Below are 19,722 nucleotides of genomic sequence, written 5' to 3' on the forward strand. Positions count from 1 at the left end.
TAAAATATATAGTAATCAGACAGAACAAGATGGGGAGAGCAATACTGGGGTTCAAGTCAAGTTAATAGGACAACAAAAAACTTACTATAATGTGTCCTGTTATTTTTAATTTAGTTTTCCCTTAATTAAAAAAAATGAGAGAAAATAGATTAATTTAAAAAAGGGGGGAAGACTGAGATAAGAGAGGACATTGTACTAGAACAACACAGGGCAGAACCGAGCAATTCAAGAATCACAGCGTTTCACCAGCAGATAATCTAACATGATAGTAGTTGCCATAGTGGCTCTTTCCTTACATTATTTGAGTGTAACTTTGCATGCTATAATATCAAGCATATCTAGACAGTGTGAAGCCTTTCAAGAAAATGCAAGAATTACAGGCTATTTAGAACCTGCTAATAGAAAACAAACAATGGTTTCTATATTATCATTTTGCCTATAAAGAGTATTGTTTATAGTATAGCATATAGTGAAATACAGTAAGATACGACATATTAAAACCAGTAGAAACAGATGTACTACAGCTTGGTGGGACTTCAAAACAAGATGATATTAAATCAGCACTAGCTTTTATGTTGTACTGCTTTCCTCACAATAGCTATTTGTGCTATCATAGATACTAAAATTGAACAACCCAGGTTAAAACCATTGTGGTTAATGACTGAAAACATTATATGGCTTCAAACCAATATGATTGGAAATCATGATTACCACATACTTCTATGTATTCTTATCATTTCTTAAACTAGGGAAACTATTCAGTATTTATACATGTAAGTTTGATTTATTTCACTTATGAGTATGGTCTCAAGCTCTGTCCTTTTATTTATAAATATCTCCATGCAGTCATTCTTTATAGCTGAGTAGTACTCCATTGTATAAAAATACCACAATTTTTTATCCATTCTTCAGTCGATGGACACTTAGGTTGTTTCCAAGATCTGGCTATTACAAATTGTGCTGCTATAAACATGGGTACACATATATCACTGTGGTATGATGCTTTCAGTTCTTCTGGGAATATGCCTAGAAGTGGTATAGCTGGGTCATATAGGGCTTCCAGTCCTAGTTTTCTGAGAAATCTCCAGACTGACTTCCACAATGATTGCACTAGTCTACACTCCCAGCAACAGTGCAGGAGAGTTCCTTTTTCTCCACAGCCTCTCCAGCATTTGTTGTTGGCGGTTTTCTTGATCTTGGCCATTCTTTCATGAGTGAGATGCAATCTCAGTGTGGTTTTGATTTGCATTACTCTAATGACCAATGATGATGAACATTTTTTCATATATTTATTTGCCATTTGTATTTCTTCATCTGAGAATTGTTTATTCATCTCAGATGCCCATTTTTGGATTGGGTCTTTGAATTTTGGAGGTCTGATTTTTTAAAATTCTTTATATCTTTTAGACAGAAGTCTTTTGTCTGAGGGGCAGCTCATAAAGATTTTTTTCTAGTTTGTGGGTTTTCTTCTCACCACGCTGGAGACTTCTTTTGACGTGCAGAAACTTTTTAATAAGATGCCATCCCAGTTATTGATTCTGGGAAGTATTTCCCATGCGGTAGGAGTCCTGTTCATGAATTTTCTACCTACTCCTATATCTTCAAGTTTTTTACCCAATTTGTCTTCCAATAGATTTAATGTTTCTGTTGTAATATTTAGATCTTTGATCCATTTAGATTTTATTTTAGTACATGGTGATAGGCATGGGTCTAATTTTTGTTTTTGACATATGGAGAGCCAGTTTTTCCAGCACATTTATTAACGAGACTGTCATTCTCCCAGTGAACATGTTTGGCCCCTTTATCACAGATAAGGTGGTTGAGTGTGTTTGTAGTTGTGGTTGTATCTTCTAATCTATTCTACTGATCTTCAACTCTGTTTTGGTTCCAGTACCCTGTTGATTTTACTATGGTTGCTTTCTAGTATAATTTCAAGTTAGGGATTGTGATACCTCCTGCCTTGCCTTTGCTGCTTAGAACTGTCCTTGCTATTCTAGGTCTCTTCTCACTCCAGATGAATTTTAGCGGTGATTTCTCAAGTTCCATGAGGTATGTTGATGGTATTTTTATCGGGATTGCATTGTATCCATATAAAAGCTTTGGGAGAATGTCCATTTTCACAATATTTATTCTTCCTATCCATGAGCAAGGGATGTTTTTCCATTTTCTGAAATCATCTTCAATTTCCTTTTTCAGAGTATTATAATTTTCCCTGTACAGGTCTTTCACTTCTTTCATGAGAGTAATTCCTAGATATTTCATTTTTTTGGTTGCTAGTGTGAAGGGTGTGGCTTTTCTTTTTTTCTCTTTCTGTGACTTTGTTGTTAGTGTATAGGAAAGCTTTTGATTTTTGAGTATTGATTTTATAGCCAGCTACATTACTAAATTTATTTATTATATCTAGCAATCTTTCAATGGAGTTTTGAGGATCTTCTATATAGAGTATCATGTCATCTGCAAATAATGATGGCTTAACTTCTTTTCCTATCTTTATGCCTTTTATTTCTCTCTCTTGTCTAATTTCTCTGGCTAGTGTTTCCAGTACTCTATTAAATAGGAGCAGTGATAAGGGATATCCTTGTTTTTGCCTGATTTTAAAGTAAAGGCCTTCAATTTTAGACCATTTAGTGTGATACTGGCTGTTGGTTTGTCATAAATGGCCTTTGTTATATTGAGGTAAAGACCATGTATTCCAATTTTCTGCAGGGTTCTTACCATGAATGAATGTTGGACCTTATCGAAGACTTTTTGTGCATCTATAGAAATGATCATGTGGCTCTTACTTTTGGCTCTATTGATAGGGTGCATTATATTTATTGATTTACATATATTGAACCATCCTTGCATGCCTGGGATGAATCCCACTTGGTCATGGTGTATGATCTTCTTGATGATTTGCTGCATCCTATTTGCCAATATTTTATTGAGGTTTTTGCATCTGTGTTCATTAGGGAGACTGGTCTGTAGCTCTCTTTTTTAGTTGGGTCTTTCTCAGGTTTTGGTAGTAGAGTAATATTTGCTTCCAGGAATGACTTAGGAAGGATTGCTTCGCTTTCAATTTCATTGAATAGTATGAGGAGTGTCGGCATTATGTCTTCTTTGTATTTCTTGTAGAATTCTGCAGTTAATCCGTCTGGGCCTGGGTTTTTCTTTGTAAGTAAGGGTTTAATTTCTTTTTCAATTTCATTAATAGAAATTGGGTTATTCAGTAGTTTTACATTTCATGACCTAGCCTTGGTACTTCATATGCTTCTAGGAATCTGTCCATCTCCTTTGTGTTATCAAACCTTTGAGAGTAGAGTTTTTCAAAATAGGTGTTGATGATTTTCTGTATTTCTATAGGGTCAATAGTGATTTCTACTCTATCATTCCTTATTGCACGAATTGGAGATTTTTTCCCTTTTTTAAATAAGGTGGGCTAGGGGTTTATCAATTTCATTTATTCTTTTTAAGAACCAACTCTTTGATTCATTGATTTTTTGGATGGATTTTTTTAGTGTCTATTGCACTAGTTTCTGCTCTGATTTTTATAATTTCTTCTCTTCTTTTGGCTTTGGGCTTTACTTGCTCTTCTTTTTCTAGATGTTTGAGGTGTAACATCAGGTTATTTATTTGTATTTGTCCTGTTTTCCTGATCTGTTAACTCAGTGAAATAAATTTTCCTCTGAGGACAGCTTTCATTTCATCCCACACATTCCGGTAAGTTGTATTTGTGTTTTCATTTTCTCAAAGAATGATAATTTAAACTTCTTCTTTTCCTATCTTTACCCCTTTATTTCTCTCTCTTGTCTAATGCCTCTGGCTAATATTTCCAGTACTATATTAAATAGGAGTGGTGATAAAGCACATCCTTCTTTTGTGCCTGATTTTGAAGTAAAGGCTTTCAATTTGTGGCCATTTCATATGATACTGTCTGTTGGTTTGTTGTAGATAACCTTTATTATATTGAGTTAAATACAATCTAGTCCAATTTTCTGTAAAGTTCTTATCATGAATGAATGTTGGACCTTTTCAAAAGCTTTTTTGGCATCTGTAGAGATGATCATTTGATTCTTACTTTTGGCTTTATTTATATGGTGGATTACCTTTATTGATTTACGTATGTTGAACCAACCCTGCATGCCTGGGATGAATCCCATTTGATCATGGTTTATAATCTTCTTGATGATTTGCTGCATCCTATTTGCCAATATTTTATTGAGGTTTTTGCATCTGTGTTCATTAGGGAGATTGGTCTGTAGTTCTCTTTTTTATTTGAGTGTTTCTCAGTTTTTGGAACTAGTATAATATTTGCTTCCAGAAGGACTTAGGAAGGATTGCTTCCCTTTAAATTTCATTGAAGAGTTTGAGGAGTGTCTGCATTAGATCTTCATGGCACCCCACAGATTCCAGTAAGTTGTATTTGTATTTTCATTTTCTTGTAGGCATTGTTTAATTTCTTTAATTTCCCCTGTGATCCACTGATTACTCAAGAATGTGTTATTCAGTTTCCATGTGTTTGTGGGATTTTTGTAATACATTTATCATTAATTTCAAATTTCAAAGCACTATGATCCAATAACATGCAAGGGATTATTTCAACTCTTTTGCATTTATTTAACTATGTTCTCTCAGCTAATATTTGTTCTATTTTAGAGAATGGCCCATGTACTGCTGAGAAGAATGTGTTTTCTAACGTTGTTGGATGGAACACTCTGTATATGTCTATTAAGTCCATTTGTTCACATGTGTAATACATTTCTGCTATTTCTTTGCTGATTTTCTGTCTGGATGATTTTTCCATTGGTGTTAATGGTGTGTTAAGGTCTCCTGTTATAATTGTGTTACTTATAATTTGATTTTTATTTCTGTTAATACTTGTTTTATATAACTGGATGCTCTGGAATTTGGTGCATGTATATTTAAGATAGATATCTCTTCCTCTTGAAGTTTTCCCCCAATGAGTATGTAGTGACCTTCTTTGTTTCTTCTGATCATTATTGGTTTAAAGTTCACCTTGTCTGCAAACAGGATGTCTACTCCTGTTTTTTTTTTTTTTTTTTTTTTTTTTTCTGTTGTGTGAAGTATTGTTTTCCATCTTTTGACTTTCAGTTTGTGCGTATCCTTCTGGGTTAGATGGGTTTCCTGTAAACAGCATATGGTTGGATTTTGTTTCTTGATGCATTCCACCAGTCTGTTTCTTTTAATTGGTGCATTGAGACTATTCACATTAATGGTTATAACTGTTACATGTTGGTTTATTGTTGACATGTTATCTTTCAGCTGTTGCACCTTTATCTTTCTGTTCTGTATAGTTATCTGCTTTGCTTAGTGTTTTTTTCCTAAGTGTATCTAAACTATTTTTAAATATTATTTGCAGGGTTGGCTTGGTGATCATGAAGTTCTTCAGCTGTTCTTTGTCATGGAAGTATCTTATTTCACTATCGATTTTGAAGGATAGTTTTCAAGGTACATCAGTCTAGGTTGGAAATCATTTTCCTTTAGCATCTGGAATACTTCACTCCATGCTTTTCTTGATGTTATTGTTTGTGCTGAGAAGTCTGCTGTGATTCTGATAGGTTTTCCTTTATAAGTGATGTACCTTTTCTCTCTGACAGCTTTTAATAATCTAGTCTTGCATTGGATTTCTGGGATGATGATTATTATATGTTTGGGTGTAGTATTATTTTGCTTATGACTATTTGGAGTTCTGTATGCTTCACTGATCCTGATGTCGGTTTCCAATCTCATGTTTGGGAAATTTTCAGCTATTACATCTCTAAATATCCTCTTGATGTCCTTTACATCATCCCTTTCTTTTTCATTAAACCCTATTAATCTTATGTTATTTTTCTTTGCATCATCTTGCAGTTGTTGATTTGTTATACCCTGATCTTTGTTATTTTTAAAAGATCTTTCCTTTACTGTTCACTAGCTACAATCTAGTTTTCAAGGTCTGAAATTCTATCTTCACTTTTATTGATGCTGTTTTTACAGCTTTCAATGGAATTTTTATTTACTGTATATGTATGTGCATCTTCTTTATGTATTCTGTTTGTTTCTTATATTGCTCATCTAGGGATTCTATCTTTTTGTTTAGTTCCTTCAATTCTTTAACTGTGTTTTCTTTAGGTACATTCAGCACCTTTTCATTTCTTTTATCATTTCTTCTTTTACCTGGGAGATTATTTCCAATTTTAATTCCTTCAAAGCTTCCCGGAGTTGCTTGTTTATTTCAGTTGCTATTATGTTTGATATTTGAGGTGTATGGCATATACTTTCTTCTATATACATTGCTCCTAAGGTTTCTTGCAATGGGCTGGAGGTTTGAAATTGTAACTTGGTCTTTCATTTTGTCATTTTCCTATATTTTTGTGTTTCAAGTGTTATTCTGAGGCTTCCCCAGGGTCTGTTGGAAATCCTCTTCTATGTCCTCAGCTCCTAGGTCTCTGTAATCCAGTTCCCTCAGACTGCCGGGCATCTGGAACCGGTTGTGCTTGCCTGCTTGCTTAGAACTCCACAGTCCTCCAAGCACAGCTGGGGACTGGGAGGTTGATGCAGGTGCCCCACACCTGCATAGTTGTTCCTGTGCACCCAGAAGTCACAAGGGTCCCAAACAAGCTGGACTCGGGGAAAAGTGTGCAGGGCACTTACCCCAGGATGCCAGGCCTCTGGAATGGGTGGTGCTTGCCTGCTTGCTTAGAACTCCACAGTCCTCCAAGCATAGCTGGGAACTGGGAGGCAGATGCAGGTGCCCCAGACGCGCCTAGTTGTTCTAGTGCACTTAGAAGGTGTGAGGGTCCCAAACTAGCTGGACTCTGGGGTAAGTGGGTTCCCTCCTTCTTGCTGAGACCTGCACAGTCCTCCAAGCACACGGGAAGCTGGATGCAGGTGCCCCATACCCATCTAGCTGTTCCAGTGCACCAGGAAGGTGTGAGGGTCCCAAACAAGCTGGACTCCGGGGAAAGTGGGCACCCGCCTGCTTGCTTGGAACTCCACAGTTCTTCAAGCACAGCTGGCACACTTATTAGTATTTTAAAAGGACAATGACATAATCAAACCTCTGACTCAGTAATAGTTTACATTTATGCAGTCAACTTTAACCAGATTTTGGGATTTTTCCTCTTTTTATTAGTGCATATTAGTTATATAGAGCAATGGGTTTCATTCTGGCATATTAGTATATGTATACAACATAATTAAATATCTTCAATCATTAGTGTTACTGTCTAACCATGAATCACTTATAATGTCAGGGGACATGTTATTCATTTTTGTTATTAATTTGGTAGCCCAGAAGTAATTCCAGAAACTAGAATTAACCCCCTTTGACACCTATCACTGTACAAGTCAGAGAATCTATAGAAAAATTCTTTCTCCACAATGTATTTCTCCCCATTACATAGTACAAATAGGAGGGGGAAATTGGGAAACCTTAGGAAACCAATCCCTGAAATGATGAGATTGCTTCTGCAATGGAATTTTGCCATAACGGTTTCATCAACTATCACATGTTCTATTCTGACTATAAGACCATGATAATATTTTGGGTTTCCTATTTTAGCATTAAATCAGAGTAGTAGTACTAAGATAGCTTGTTTAGAAGTATCTGCCCTTAAACTTCAAATGTTTATCTTTCCCAGTATCTAATTTTCATGAAAGTAATTTTTCAAAATACTTTGATGTTATTATGGTTTATATTTAGATGTCCGTTGAAAATCTCATGAAGTCACAGGAAACGTTTTAGGGAGGAGGCAGGATCAGGGATGCATGATACTTATCAGTGGATTTTTCCACTGATGGCTTATGGCTAAAATATGATCTGAGAGGTGAAGCCTGGTCATAGGAGGTGGGTTACTTGATGTGTGATCTATTCTCCTCTTTTCTCTGAATTCCTGTCTGATTTCTACCAACATGTCATGACATGCTTTCTTCTCTGCCCTGACCCTGTGTCTTGGAGGCAACTGAAACCTCAACAAAATTAGGCAAAGTAAACCTTTCCTTTTTTAGAGTTGTGGGGTTAGGGTGTTGTGTCTCAAAGATGAGGAAGTAAATAGGACACCTCACATTCATTGCTAAGTTTCTCTTCTAAAGCATTTATTATTCTCAATAAAAGGTCCTGTTCTAGGAACTGAGAGACAAAGGGGAAAACTGAGATAAAGAAGGACTTTGATGCAGATAGCAAATAGAGACAACCAGAGACCTTATCTGTTTATCATATTGTCTCTTGTTTTCTTCCAGATAATTGTCCATATCTTCACATACAATGAATTTATACAAAACAAAATAGTACAAAATTGATCATAAGAGGATAATGAAGGCATTTTAGGTCTTCAAGACCAAATATAGGTAGTTCAACAATGGCTGTCATAGTGTCTCTCAGTCTTTTAAAATAGCTATTCATCCCTTCTGGTATGGTGAAATTAAAAACAATACAAAATGGACTAAAATAACTCTGAACAAAGAATAATAGTATGGCTCGATTTTGCACCATGATGCTATGGAATAAGCCCTAGGTACCTTAGTGTCTCTTTTTCTTCAAAGTAGCTGTTCATTTCATCATGCATTATATAATTGATTCTCATAAACTCTCTAGAAGTTCTATGCATGCATGAATTTCTACATGTATGCCTATTCTTTATCTAGTAGAGGGAAAACAAAATACAAGACAAAACAAAACAAATTCCTAGAAAAACATGAAACAAAAAAGGAATATACACAACAATAGCACAGAGGCCAGAATACCAACAATATAGGCCTTCAAAACAAGGTGGTATGAGCATAACTACGGTTATTTTACATAACAATCTTTAAAAGTTCCTAAGATCACCATATAATAATGTGCACAACTGTTCCAATCTTATGAATGTTACCTGTTTTGTTTCAAAACTTATGGAATTTGTAGCACAATCATCTTAGCTATCCTAAGTGTGTTTATATAATTTTAGATATTTTTCTTTCTCTTCCTTTTGATTTTTCCTCATTTTCCCTTTAAGCAGATACTTATTCTTTCACTGTATTTATTGATATTTTTGTATCTTACATACTCTTACAAATTCTTACACTAGGGAGAATATACAGTATTTACACATGTGAGTTTGATTTATTTCACTTATGAGTATGGTCTTGAGTTGCATCCATTTACTCATTAATATCTCTGTGTGATGATTCTTTATAGCAGAGTAGTACTCCATTGTATAAAATTACCATATCTTTTTTATCCAGTCCTCAGTTGGTGGGCATTTAAATTGTTTCCAAGATCTAATGATTACAAATTGTGCTGCTATAAAGATGGGTGTAGATATATCACTGTGGTAGAATGTTTTCACTTCTGGGAATATGCCTAGAAGTGGAATAGCTGGAATAATGGGACTTCCAATAGCAGCTTTTGGAGAAATCTCCTGACTGACCTCCACAATGGCTGCACCACTCTACACTCCCACCAACAGTGCAGGAGAGTTACTCTTTCCCCACAGCCTCTCCAGCATTTGTCATTGGTGGTTTTCTTGATTCTGGCCATTCTTTCAGGAGTGAGATGGAATCTCAGTGTGGTTTTAATCTGGATTTCTCTAATGTGTAATGATGGTAAACAGTTTTTCATGTATTTATTTGCCATTTGTATTTCTTCATCTGAGAAGTGTGTATTCATCTCAGATGCCCTTTTTTGGATTGGATCTTTGAAACTTTGGGGGTCTATTTTTTAAAATTCTTTATATGTTTTAGACAGAATTCCTTTGTCCGAGGAACAGTTCACTAAGACTTTTTCCCTAGTTTGTGGGTTTTCTTTTTACTATGCTGGAAATTTCTTTTTTGTGCAGAAACTTTTTAATAAGAGGTGGTCACAGTTACTGATTCTGGGAATTATTTCCCATGGAGTTTGATTCCTGTTCATGAATTCTCTACCTACGCCTATGCCTTAAAGGTTTTTACACAATATTTATTTGAATAGATTTAGTGTTTCTGTTTTAATATTCAGATCTTTGATCCATTTAGATTGTTGTGTAGTTAAATTTTTAAAATTACCCCTAATATATCCCTTAAGCAAAAGTTTTAATTTAAAATCATGCATTGCCTTTGTTTTTTATTTTTGCTTTGCCTTTTTGTTGTCATATTTTTTATTTTGTCTTCCTTTATTTTATGCCTCTGAGGGTTGCAGAATGTCTCTCAACTTATTTAGTTTAGTAAATTTGTCTCACTCACTTTTCTTTTTGCTGACACAATGCCCAGTTTTGCAACTTAAAACTGCAGGGGTTTATTTTGATTCATGGCTGCAGTGCATGGTGACCAGCAAGCACGTAGAAACAGAATGATGGAAAAGCACAATGGACAAAAGTGTTCATGTCAAGATTACAAGGAAGTGAAAAAAAAATCAAGACCAAGAGGGAGACATGTTGCTCCATTTTGCACCTGTCATGACCTGTCAATTCTGAGCAGACCTCACCTTCTGACCACAGTCAGCTATATATTCACTCCATGATCTAATCATCTTCCAAAAGCATAACCTATGCTTGCATGGGGTGTTTGAGACACATTATAAATCCAAGACATACATCATGCCTCTGCACACACACCCCACCCCTGGAAAAAAAACCCACTCATGAATACATCTTATACTAAAAGTGTTTAGTTTGTTTCCAGGAGTCACCTAAGTTTTAACAGCTCTGCTATTGCTGAGAAGTTCAAGTTGAAATTCCTTGTGAATGATACCAAGGTCTTTCATCAGTTGTCATGTCCCTTTGAATCATGGATGCAGAAGACACCAAGTATTTGGATGATTGAACACAGTGAAATAAATACCTTGAAATCCTTAAAGAAACAAGATCCTCCAGCATTTTCCCTTGAGTCAGCAACATTCATGGACTATGGGAGAAGTTCATGGGAGAAGAAAACAAGAAATCGCCAAAAATCAGGCCCTCCCTGTGAACTGGCATCACGCACAGGCCACAGTTGGTAAAGCCAGATGCCAGATCCTTCCAGTGCTGGGAAACAAGAAGAACCACTCTCCCCACCCTTACCTCAACCATAAGCGACTGGCTGGTCCAGAGAAGCACACTTTGATAGCTATTGAGATAAAGTACAATTTAATGGTTGTAGTGTTTAATGTTTCACTGACTTTGTAGATGTAAAGCCAGTAGTTTGATTATCTATTCAGATGATAACAATTCACAATGGAGCATCTACAAGGGATCACCGGTTGAAGATGGTAGCCATTGTTAATTCTCTGTTATCTTGATTTGAGGTCTGGTATAATTTTCATTGTTAGTTGGGGAAGGTTTTATTCTGTTTGATTTTGTTCAATTTTATTATATCTGATGACATGGGCAGCTATTTCAAAGATAACAAGATATATTATGGTAACCATTTTGGATTTAATATTATCTTGTTATGAAGACATTTATTGCATTCATTGCTTTGGTTTTATTAGTGCTACTGTGTTCTGTTTGATTTTTAGCATGCCATTTTGAAAATACCAGGAGACATTATAGTAACTATTGTTCATCTCCTATTATTTGGAAGTTCTGTGTTACTTACACTGGTTTGTTTTGATTGGCTTTATTCTGCTTGATATTATTCTTTTTAAAATAAAAATAAAAACCCCAAGATCCTGGGGTTTTCTTTTCATTTAAAGTCTTCCAATTATAGACCCTTGAGTCTGCCAAGGACAGGGCATACTGATTCCTAAAATGCCCTCAAGGCATCCTTCCTTCTGACTCCAATGCAATCATGGATTCTTTTTAATGCTAGTCTTTTCAACAACCCAGATAACCTGTGCCAAAATTTTATGGACTATAACTCTATAGTGCTTCCTTTCTTGCCACCAGTAAAAGTTTTTAAATTCTTTCATGTGAATTTGTTCTTGATTGCTATAATAGATCTTACTAAAAGCATGTCCATGCTACAGCTTGACTGGATTCAGATTGCTCATGTTCAATGGAAATATCATGAACATAATGCAATATTCTAAATGATATTTTTAATCAAATGTTAATTTTGGAAACTAAGGTAATTTAGAAAAAGATGAAAAACTAGGATTTATGACAGGAGATTTAAAAACTTCTTATAAGAATGTAATACAAATATTTATGTATAACAAAAATACATGAATCAATCATTGGGAAATAGAGAATCTGGAAGAATACTCATTCATATTACAGGTAATTTATGCTAAAATAGGCACTAGCTACATAAGTAGTGGCAGATATAATGGTATTGCAAAATGCATGTTATTTTGTTTTACTATTAAGACAAAAATGTTACTGCATTTTCTCTAAAAAGAAACTTAAATATTCAGATTTAATTCCAATGCTGACACTGTGTGATAAATAAGTTTATTTGAGGTTGCTCTTTGTGCACTCATCTCTAAAAGATTCACACTTCACTAGGTAAACTCCCAAACACTATTGAGCTCTATTTTACTCTATATAAAGAAAATTAAATGAAACTTTTTTTTGAACACACAAAAAACAAGAATTCACCAAGTAAGAGCTTAAAATAAAATTTACATGCTAAATTCTAATCTACATTAGCATGTAGACCACTGTTTAATTCAGAATAATTTTATCATCTCCCAATTTGGCCTTGTACCCATTAGCAGCCAGTCTCAATATCTCTCCCCAAAACTTGGTGCTAAAAATCACTAGTATATTTTATCTTCACTCAAATATGTCTATTTTGCATTTTCATACAAATGCAATAATTTAAATTGTGGCCTTTGGAGACGTTTTTCACTTCACATGTTTTCAAAGTTCTTTCATATAGAACTCTGTCAATACATTGATCATTTTTAGTGCTGTGTTACCCTACCACACTCAGTGCATTATTATTTGCGATAGACCAGATATGGAAGAAAGATAAATATCACTTATAAATGAGAGGAAAAAGAAAATGATGTATCTGTAAGTGGGATACTACCAAGCCTCAAAGAGAGAAGAAAATTCTACCATGTGTGACAGCCTGTATAAATTCAGCTGATATTAGGCTACCTGCAATAGTCAGACACAGAAAGACAAATGTTGTGTGATGGCTATCCTACCTGACATCTAAAAAGTCACTGATGGCAGTTGGGAGAGAATGAGGGTGACTAGAGATGGCTGGGGAGAATGGAATAAGAAAAAGATGAATTCTGGGCAAAGGGATAAAGTCAGGTTGAAGTAGGAAGAGCAAGCTGTATGGTATAGTGACTATGATTAGAAATATTAAGGCATAGTTCAAAATTGCTAATGAAATTCTTAAATGTTCTCACTGCAACAATCTGTGTACCAGATTGACCTGATCATTTCATGTCATAAGCATATGTAAAAGCATCACATTTTACCTCATACATAAATAAGAATTATTTGTCAATTAAACTAAAAAAAAATAGGATTTGAGTGATGTGGAGACAATGTTCCAAACATTAGCATCGGTAAACTGGAATGCAGTGAGGAAACATTCAGTTGGGAACCAGAACCAGCTTGACTAGGACAGTAAATGCAGCCTAGTGTTCATGTAGCCTTGTTTTCCTACTTCATGGTCCCCAGACCTCTGTCACTCTCATGGGCTGTTCAACGAATTTGAGCCTTAACCTTGTCAGGAACTGGGAGAAACTATTGACTCAGTGCAACTCACTGTCTTAATAATTAGTTGTCTCTCACAGCATGTTTCCCATCCTAATATGTGGCAGACTTTGTCATCTCACTAAGTGTACATCATGCTCTATATATTTCAACAAATAACCTCCTACTACTCTAGCAGGACAGCTCATTGAAGGGCATTAATTGCAACTCTGGGATTTATTCTCCCCAAATCCCCAGTGAAAGAAAAAAGTGCATTATTCTTTGTGTACCCATAAAAGCCCCATTTCCTTTGGGACAAGAGGCCATCCGCTGGGATTTGAATCCTCCAAAGTGCTCCCACATCCTGCTAAAAGCAAGTCTTTTGACCAAGTTCAGGTTCACTCTTGTTTGCAGTCAGCTTATCTTCATATTTCTCTCACATAGTTTGATTTAGTGTGTTAGCAAAAATGGCATGAGGGAGACACGAGGCTGGTGTTTTAGGCTACATGACAAGTAGAGCCACTGCATCACTTGAGGAGGGAAGCTTCAGATCGACATGAAGGCAAATGAGAGCATGGACAACCATGGAAAGGTGAGTGGTTAACGGGGCTGGTAGGAAAGATGACAAAAAGCTGGAAGGCAGTCTCTCAGTCTTGAGGATGAGGATTAGGAGGGGCCAAGGAAGGGTTAGGGTAATGCAAAGTTGTCACCCCAATGTATGTTCCTATTCCCTAGAATAAACATCACTATTCCATATTACAGGCATCACTAATAAAATATTTTATGTAAATAGAAAGGAGGAGGTGGAGAACAGATTAAGAATCAGGTAGGCAGTTCCCATGCTTCAAATTGCTAAAGAACAGATTTGTAGAAATTATTCTTAAGAAGATATGATACTTCTGGGTATTTTTGTGGGTGAATTAAAGGCATCATACCACAGCAATATATACACATCCATGTTCATGGCAGCACAATTTTTAATAGCTAAATCTGGGAAATAACCCCAATGCCCGTTAAAAAGTTATGGTATATTTAGATAGTGGAGTATTACTCAGCTATAAAGAGGAATAAATTCCAAGCTTTTATAGATAAATCAATGCATACTCACAAGTGAAATAAACCATACCACATGTGTAAACACCATATTGTCTCCCTAGTGTAAGAAACTGAAAAATGTAAGACATGAAATATACAATAGATATTGTGAAAGGGAAAGACACAGCTCAAATTAAAGAACAGCTGGTGGAAAGAGTGAAAAGAGAAGGAAGGGAATATATATATATATATATATATATATATATACACACACACACACACACACACACACATACACACACACGATAGCTAAGATAATTATACTATGGATTATACCATTATACTATGGATTTCTATAATTATACCATTATACTATAGATTTCTCTTAGTTCATGAATAAAATTGTTTGAGCTCAAATATTTAATCAATTATACATGCCTATATTTATATGATCCGAGTAACAACGTTGAAGTTAACAGTACATGATATGTCAACCATTATAAATTTCATATTACCTGGTTTTTGAAATTCATATCTTTGAAATTATTATTTTTCCTCTATAAAATAAAATACAAAAAGAAAATGTGATAAATATGTGAAGTGGTAGAAATGGTAATTAGCTTGATATAATCACTTAATAACATATATGGATATCACTATATGGTCTTCTATAAACCTATAGAGCAATTGCTTGTTAAAATCAAAACCAAGTCAAGTAGGAATAAACATAACAGTAATTATAGATGTTTTATAGTGACAATCAGACTAAGAAGAGAGGATTAAGCTGCCAATCCGTGCCATAGTATTTGATTTATTTATATAAAATTTGTATTATTAAGGTTCTTGTTTGCAATACATAATGACTGCATCATAAGAAATGGACACATATAGCTAGTATATTTTGATCATTTTTATTTCTTCTTCTCTCACTTTTTCCTCCCCTTCTACCCCAATTCCCTTTTGCATGACTGATTTAAAAGAACAAGAATGTTATACCATAGCTCATAAAAACTTCTGTAAGTGTGTTCATTTCTCAATTTTCCATCAAGGAAAAAACTCAGTGCCTGAACTTCACATGAGTTGCCTTCTTATTTCCTATTTAAAAGGGAATCCCTTTTAAATTTTTTATTTATTTTTGTTTTTTTGAGACAGAATCTCCCTATGCAGTTCAGGCTGGCCTTGAGCTCACTTTGTAACAGAGACTAGTTTCCAACTCACAATGATCCTCCTGCCTCAGCCTCCTGTGGGCTGGGATTACAGGTGTGCATTACCGCACCTAGCTTATTCTCCCTTTTTAAAAAGATTGCTGCAAGAGACAGATCACATAACAGATGAAGAATTATCATAGCCACCACTTTTTAAAATTAATGTAGACATGAATTAAGGCAGCTGGATGCAGTAAGCAAATCACACTGCCTCAGAAACTATGCACAGTATTTCAATTCAAGTAATCTGTAGTACATTACTCTCATTTCAGTGAAATATGAAATAAATTCTGGAACTTTTACATTACTGTCCTAAAGGTTAATGAGCATTTGCACTTCCAACAATATTAAAAGTGTACACTTAAAGTCTTCTGTTTTTTATCAGTGCAAATCTGAGTTTCTTATTCTGGCTTCTAATCCCTATCCGCACTCCACTGTTTTCTTATCCCTAGTTATTGTCCTAAAATCATGTCATTAGGGGAACTTTCTTGGATTCCTGCCTTATCTAATCTCGTTGTGCATTACTGGATCCCTTGGGAAAAATCATAATTTTAAATTAAATTAATTATATCATTCTAAAAAGTGCACAGATGTGGTCTATACCTTGTGCGTGACTCAGTCATAGAATCTCACACCAAACTTAGTCTTCCCAGATATTCAAGTGAAGCCCATGCACTTGGAATCTCTAGTATTTTGTGTATGAGTCAAGATCATAATTCTTGAAACTTCAGAAGTCCTTTGAAGGATTAATGTGGGTCTGTGGTGGCTGAATTTGCCTTTTGCATAAACAACAGCATGGAAAATTTACTTAGGGATACTTATATGGTGAGTTGTTACCAGTACAATCACAGACACGTTTGATAAAAAATTGTCCTCCTAAAGAGTGATGCATAAGAATAAACAACCAATAACCAATGGATGTGTGCATGTGAATTTATTCTTTGCCTCCAAGGAATAACTGCAAGTTAAAATATTCACTGAGTTGATTATTTGTCTATCAATACTAGCTAATATCTCTTCAGAGGATACTTTACAAATTCTAAAGACCAGGAGAACATGAATTATAAACCGGGCTTCATAATTAAAGTGTTTTCTCAGGTATGAGCATGTGAAATACTGTAGAAATTTTCTTCAGGTTCTGTTGTTGAGATCTTGACACATATTTTGCTCTCTCCAAGTGCTGCAGTAGAACCCACCAACTCTCCACACACCCACAGACCTTTGCTTGCTCATGCCCTAAATTTTGTTAGACTGTGTAATAATGTGTTGCCCTCAGCTACAAGTATTATTCTTGTTTAACATTGCAAACGACCCATCACTGGTTTCTCCACTTTGTCTCCTTCAATAATCTGCTTTATTGTGTTGTGTGCGCTCATGTTGGGCTCTGATATGTATGAATGCATATTTTCACTGTTATTTGCATGCATAAGGATGTTGTGTAACTTGCTGGCATACATGATAATAGTGTTTTATTATTTTTATCAACATAATCCAATGGAGTTAATTTTTATCTATACTAATATTTTAAAATTACTATCAAACTGTGTTACATCATATGAAAAGTTGTCACCTATGTGTATTGATAAGACTGGAGGAACTACATTCTCTACAAATGCAAAATCAGAAACAGTCTGAAAAGTGAAAATGGAGAATAAATTTAATTCATTTACTACAATGTATTTTCCAAAAGTTATTCTTTCTATCCATGAAATATCATTCATCTATATTCTAAACTAGGGTATATGAAAAGATCAAAGTTACATGCTGAATTATTCACTCGTAACTGAGTGAAATATAAAAATATTCTACTTTCATAAAAGAACAAGTAATATACTTGGAAGTGGTGTGTTTATTTTCAATTTACTCTCAAGCATTAGAGAATACATGACATTCTTTGAAGTTTATGTGATGTTTTCTTCAGCAATAGGAAAATATGAATGATGATAGGAAGAAATTCTACTGCTGAAGGCTACTTCATCTTGCTGGGCTTTTCCAGGTGGCCACATCTGGAAGTCGCTCTCTTTGGGGTGATCTTGGTCTTGTACTTGGTGACACTGATGGGAAACCTGTTCATCATCATCCTATCACACCTGGATTCCCGTCTCCACACTCCCATGTACTTCTTTCTTTCTAACCTCTCCTTCTTGGATCTCTGCTACACCACCAGCTCCATCCCCCAGTTGCTGATTAACCTCTGGGGTCCGGAGAAGACCATCTCCTATGCTGGATGCATGATTCAACTTTACTTTGTCCTTGCCCTGGGAACTACAGAGTGTGTCCTGTTAGTGGTGATGTCCTATGACCGTTATGCAGCTGTCTGCAAACCTCTGCACTACACTGTACTCATGCACCCTCGTTTGTGCCACCTATTGGCTATGACCTCTTGGGTCAGTGGCTTCACTATTTCAGCACTTCATTCTTCCTTTACCTTCTGGGTACCCCTGTGTGAACATCGCCAAGTGGACCACTTCTTCTGTGAAGTCCCGGCACTCCTTAGATTATCTTGTGTTGACACTCGTGCAAATGAGCTGACTCTCATGGTCATGAGCTCCATTTTCGTTGTCATCCCACTTATTCTCATCCTGAGTTCCTATGGTGCCATTGCTCGGGTAGTGCTGAAGATGCGATCTTCTACCTCTGGACTTCAGAAGGTGTTTGGGACTTGTGGAGCCCATCTTCTGGTTGTTTCCCTCTTCTTCATTCCTGTAATGTGCATTTACCTGCAGTTTCCAACAGAAAATTCTCAAGAGCAAGACAAATTCATTGCCCTCTTTTATACAGTGGTCACACCCAGCCTCAATCCTCTTATCTACACCCTCAGAAACAAAGATGTAAGAGGGGCAGTGAGGAGACTGATGAGGTGGGAATAGGACCATGATGGAGAAATTGTGTTCTGAAATTTTTGTTGGAAAGCTCTGGTCTACTCGGAGGATAATTTGTTTGCTCATTTGAGGTATAGCTGTCTCTACAATTCACTAAACAGAAAATGATTCACCATAAATTTGGTTCTCATTTTTACTGACATATTTTAAAACATTACGGAGAGGAAACATTTTCATTAACAGAACATTATCCTTCAAACTTTTCTTTCAATTTATTGGAGTGAGTATCTTAATGTGTCTGTTTCCATTTGTATTAATATAAAGAGGTTATTTCAAGATGTTTTAAAATATTCTATGTTAATATACTAACTTGTGAACTTTACATCTATATAGACAGCAAGAGAAGATTGCAAAGACTTTTCATAAAGCAGTGTTTGGTACTGAGCATTAAATTTAACTTACTGGTGTCATTGATAATGTCAATTGTAAACATGATGATAAACATCACTTGTGTGGTAACAGATTATAAGACAACTTTTTAGATAAAGCTCACATTTTCCAATATCCTCAGTTATATAACTAATTTATTCACTGGCTCTATATAAATTGTCACATTGAACAAGATAAACAAACATGTATTCAAATGGTTCATCGGTTCATCCATACATTTATTCATCATTATTCTATATTTATCTCATTAGTTTAATCTGTTTGGGCATTTCCTCTACTAGACTCTGAGGTTCTTGGTAACAGGTGAATATAACATGCTCTATGTTAGAAACGAACTTCTTATGGGGTAAATGACAACATGAGGTAAACAATGCAGTTTCTGTAAATGATTAAATTTGTCACTGTGAACAATAATTTTTAAAAAATCAAATTAGCTTCCAAAGATAAAAAAGAAGTTTGGCAATAAATCTTCAAAATAAACGTGCTCTGGCAATTTGGGTAGCTAGTTGGTAGCTGACCATTAAATGAAACAAAAAAGGATTTTGTTTGTTATATTTGACTTAGCAACACATTGAACTTACATTCAAAGTCTTCACAGAGTTTTTATTTCACCTAATAGGATCATGATTCTATCCCATGCTTCTCTGAGCACAACTCCTTTATATATAATGAGGTCATACAGTACTTTCCCATACT

The 19,722-nt window shown here is 35.3% G+C and overlaps 1 protein-coding gene across 2 annotated transcripts; it reads left to right on the top strand.

Moving 5' to 3' along the window:
- Positions 1–9,551: 9,551 nt before the first annotated feature.
- Positions 9,552–18,624, top strand: LOC100727189 (olfactory receptor 2J3-like). Of its 2 annotated transcripts, XM_013146427.2 has the most exons (2): positions 9,552–9,571; positions 17,706–18,624. In XM_013146427.2, exons 1-2 carry the CDS (start codon positions 9,552–9,554, stop codon positions 18,622–18,624), a joined length of 939 nt encoding a protein of 312 aa, XP_013001881.1. The 2 variants fall into 2 exon arrangements, with proteins under 2 accessions (XP_013001881.1, XP_003464283.3); XM_003464235.4 differs by lacking the exon at positions 9,552–9,571 and having other exon boundaries at positions 17,692–18,624.
- The last annotated feature ends 1,098 nt before the right edge of the window (positions 18,625–19,722 follow it).

Source organism: Cavia porcellus, unplaced genomic scaffold (genome assembly GCF_034190915.1).
Source record: "Cavia porcellus strain 051 isolate PalLab524CR breed Dunkin Hartley unplaced genomic scaffold, mCavPor4.1 scaffold_17, whole genome shotgun sequence".
NCBI lineage: Eukaryota > Metazoa > Chordata > Mammalia > Rodentia > Caviidae > Cavia > Cavia porcellus.

What these genes read in the sequence shown, in the direction of transcription:
- LOC100727189 (XM_013146427.2), top strand. Translation starts at nt 9,552, where the DNA reads ATGTGTAATGATGGTAAACA. An exon ending in ATGTGTAATGATGGTAAACA is followed by an intron (nt 9,572 to 17,705) that starts GTTTTTCATGTA and finishes GATGATAGGAAG; the next exon opens with AAATTCTACTGCTGAAGGCT.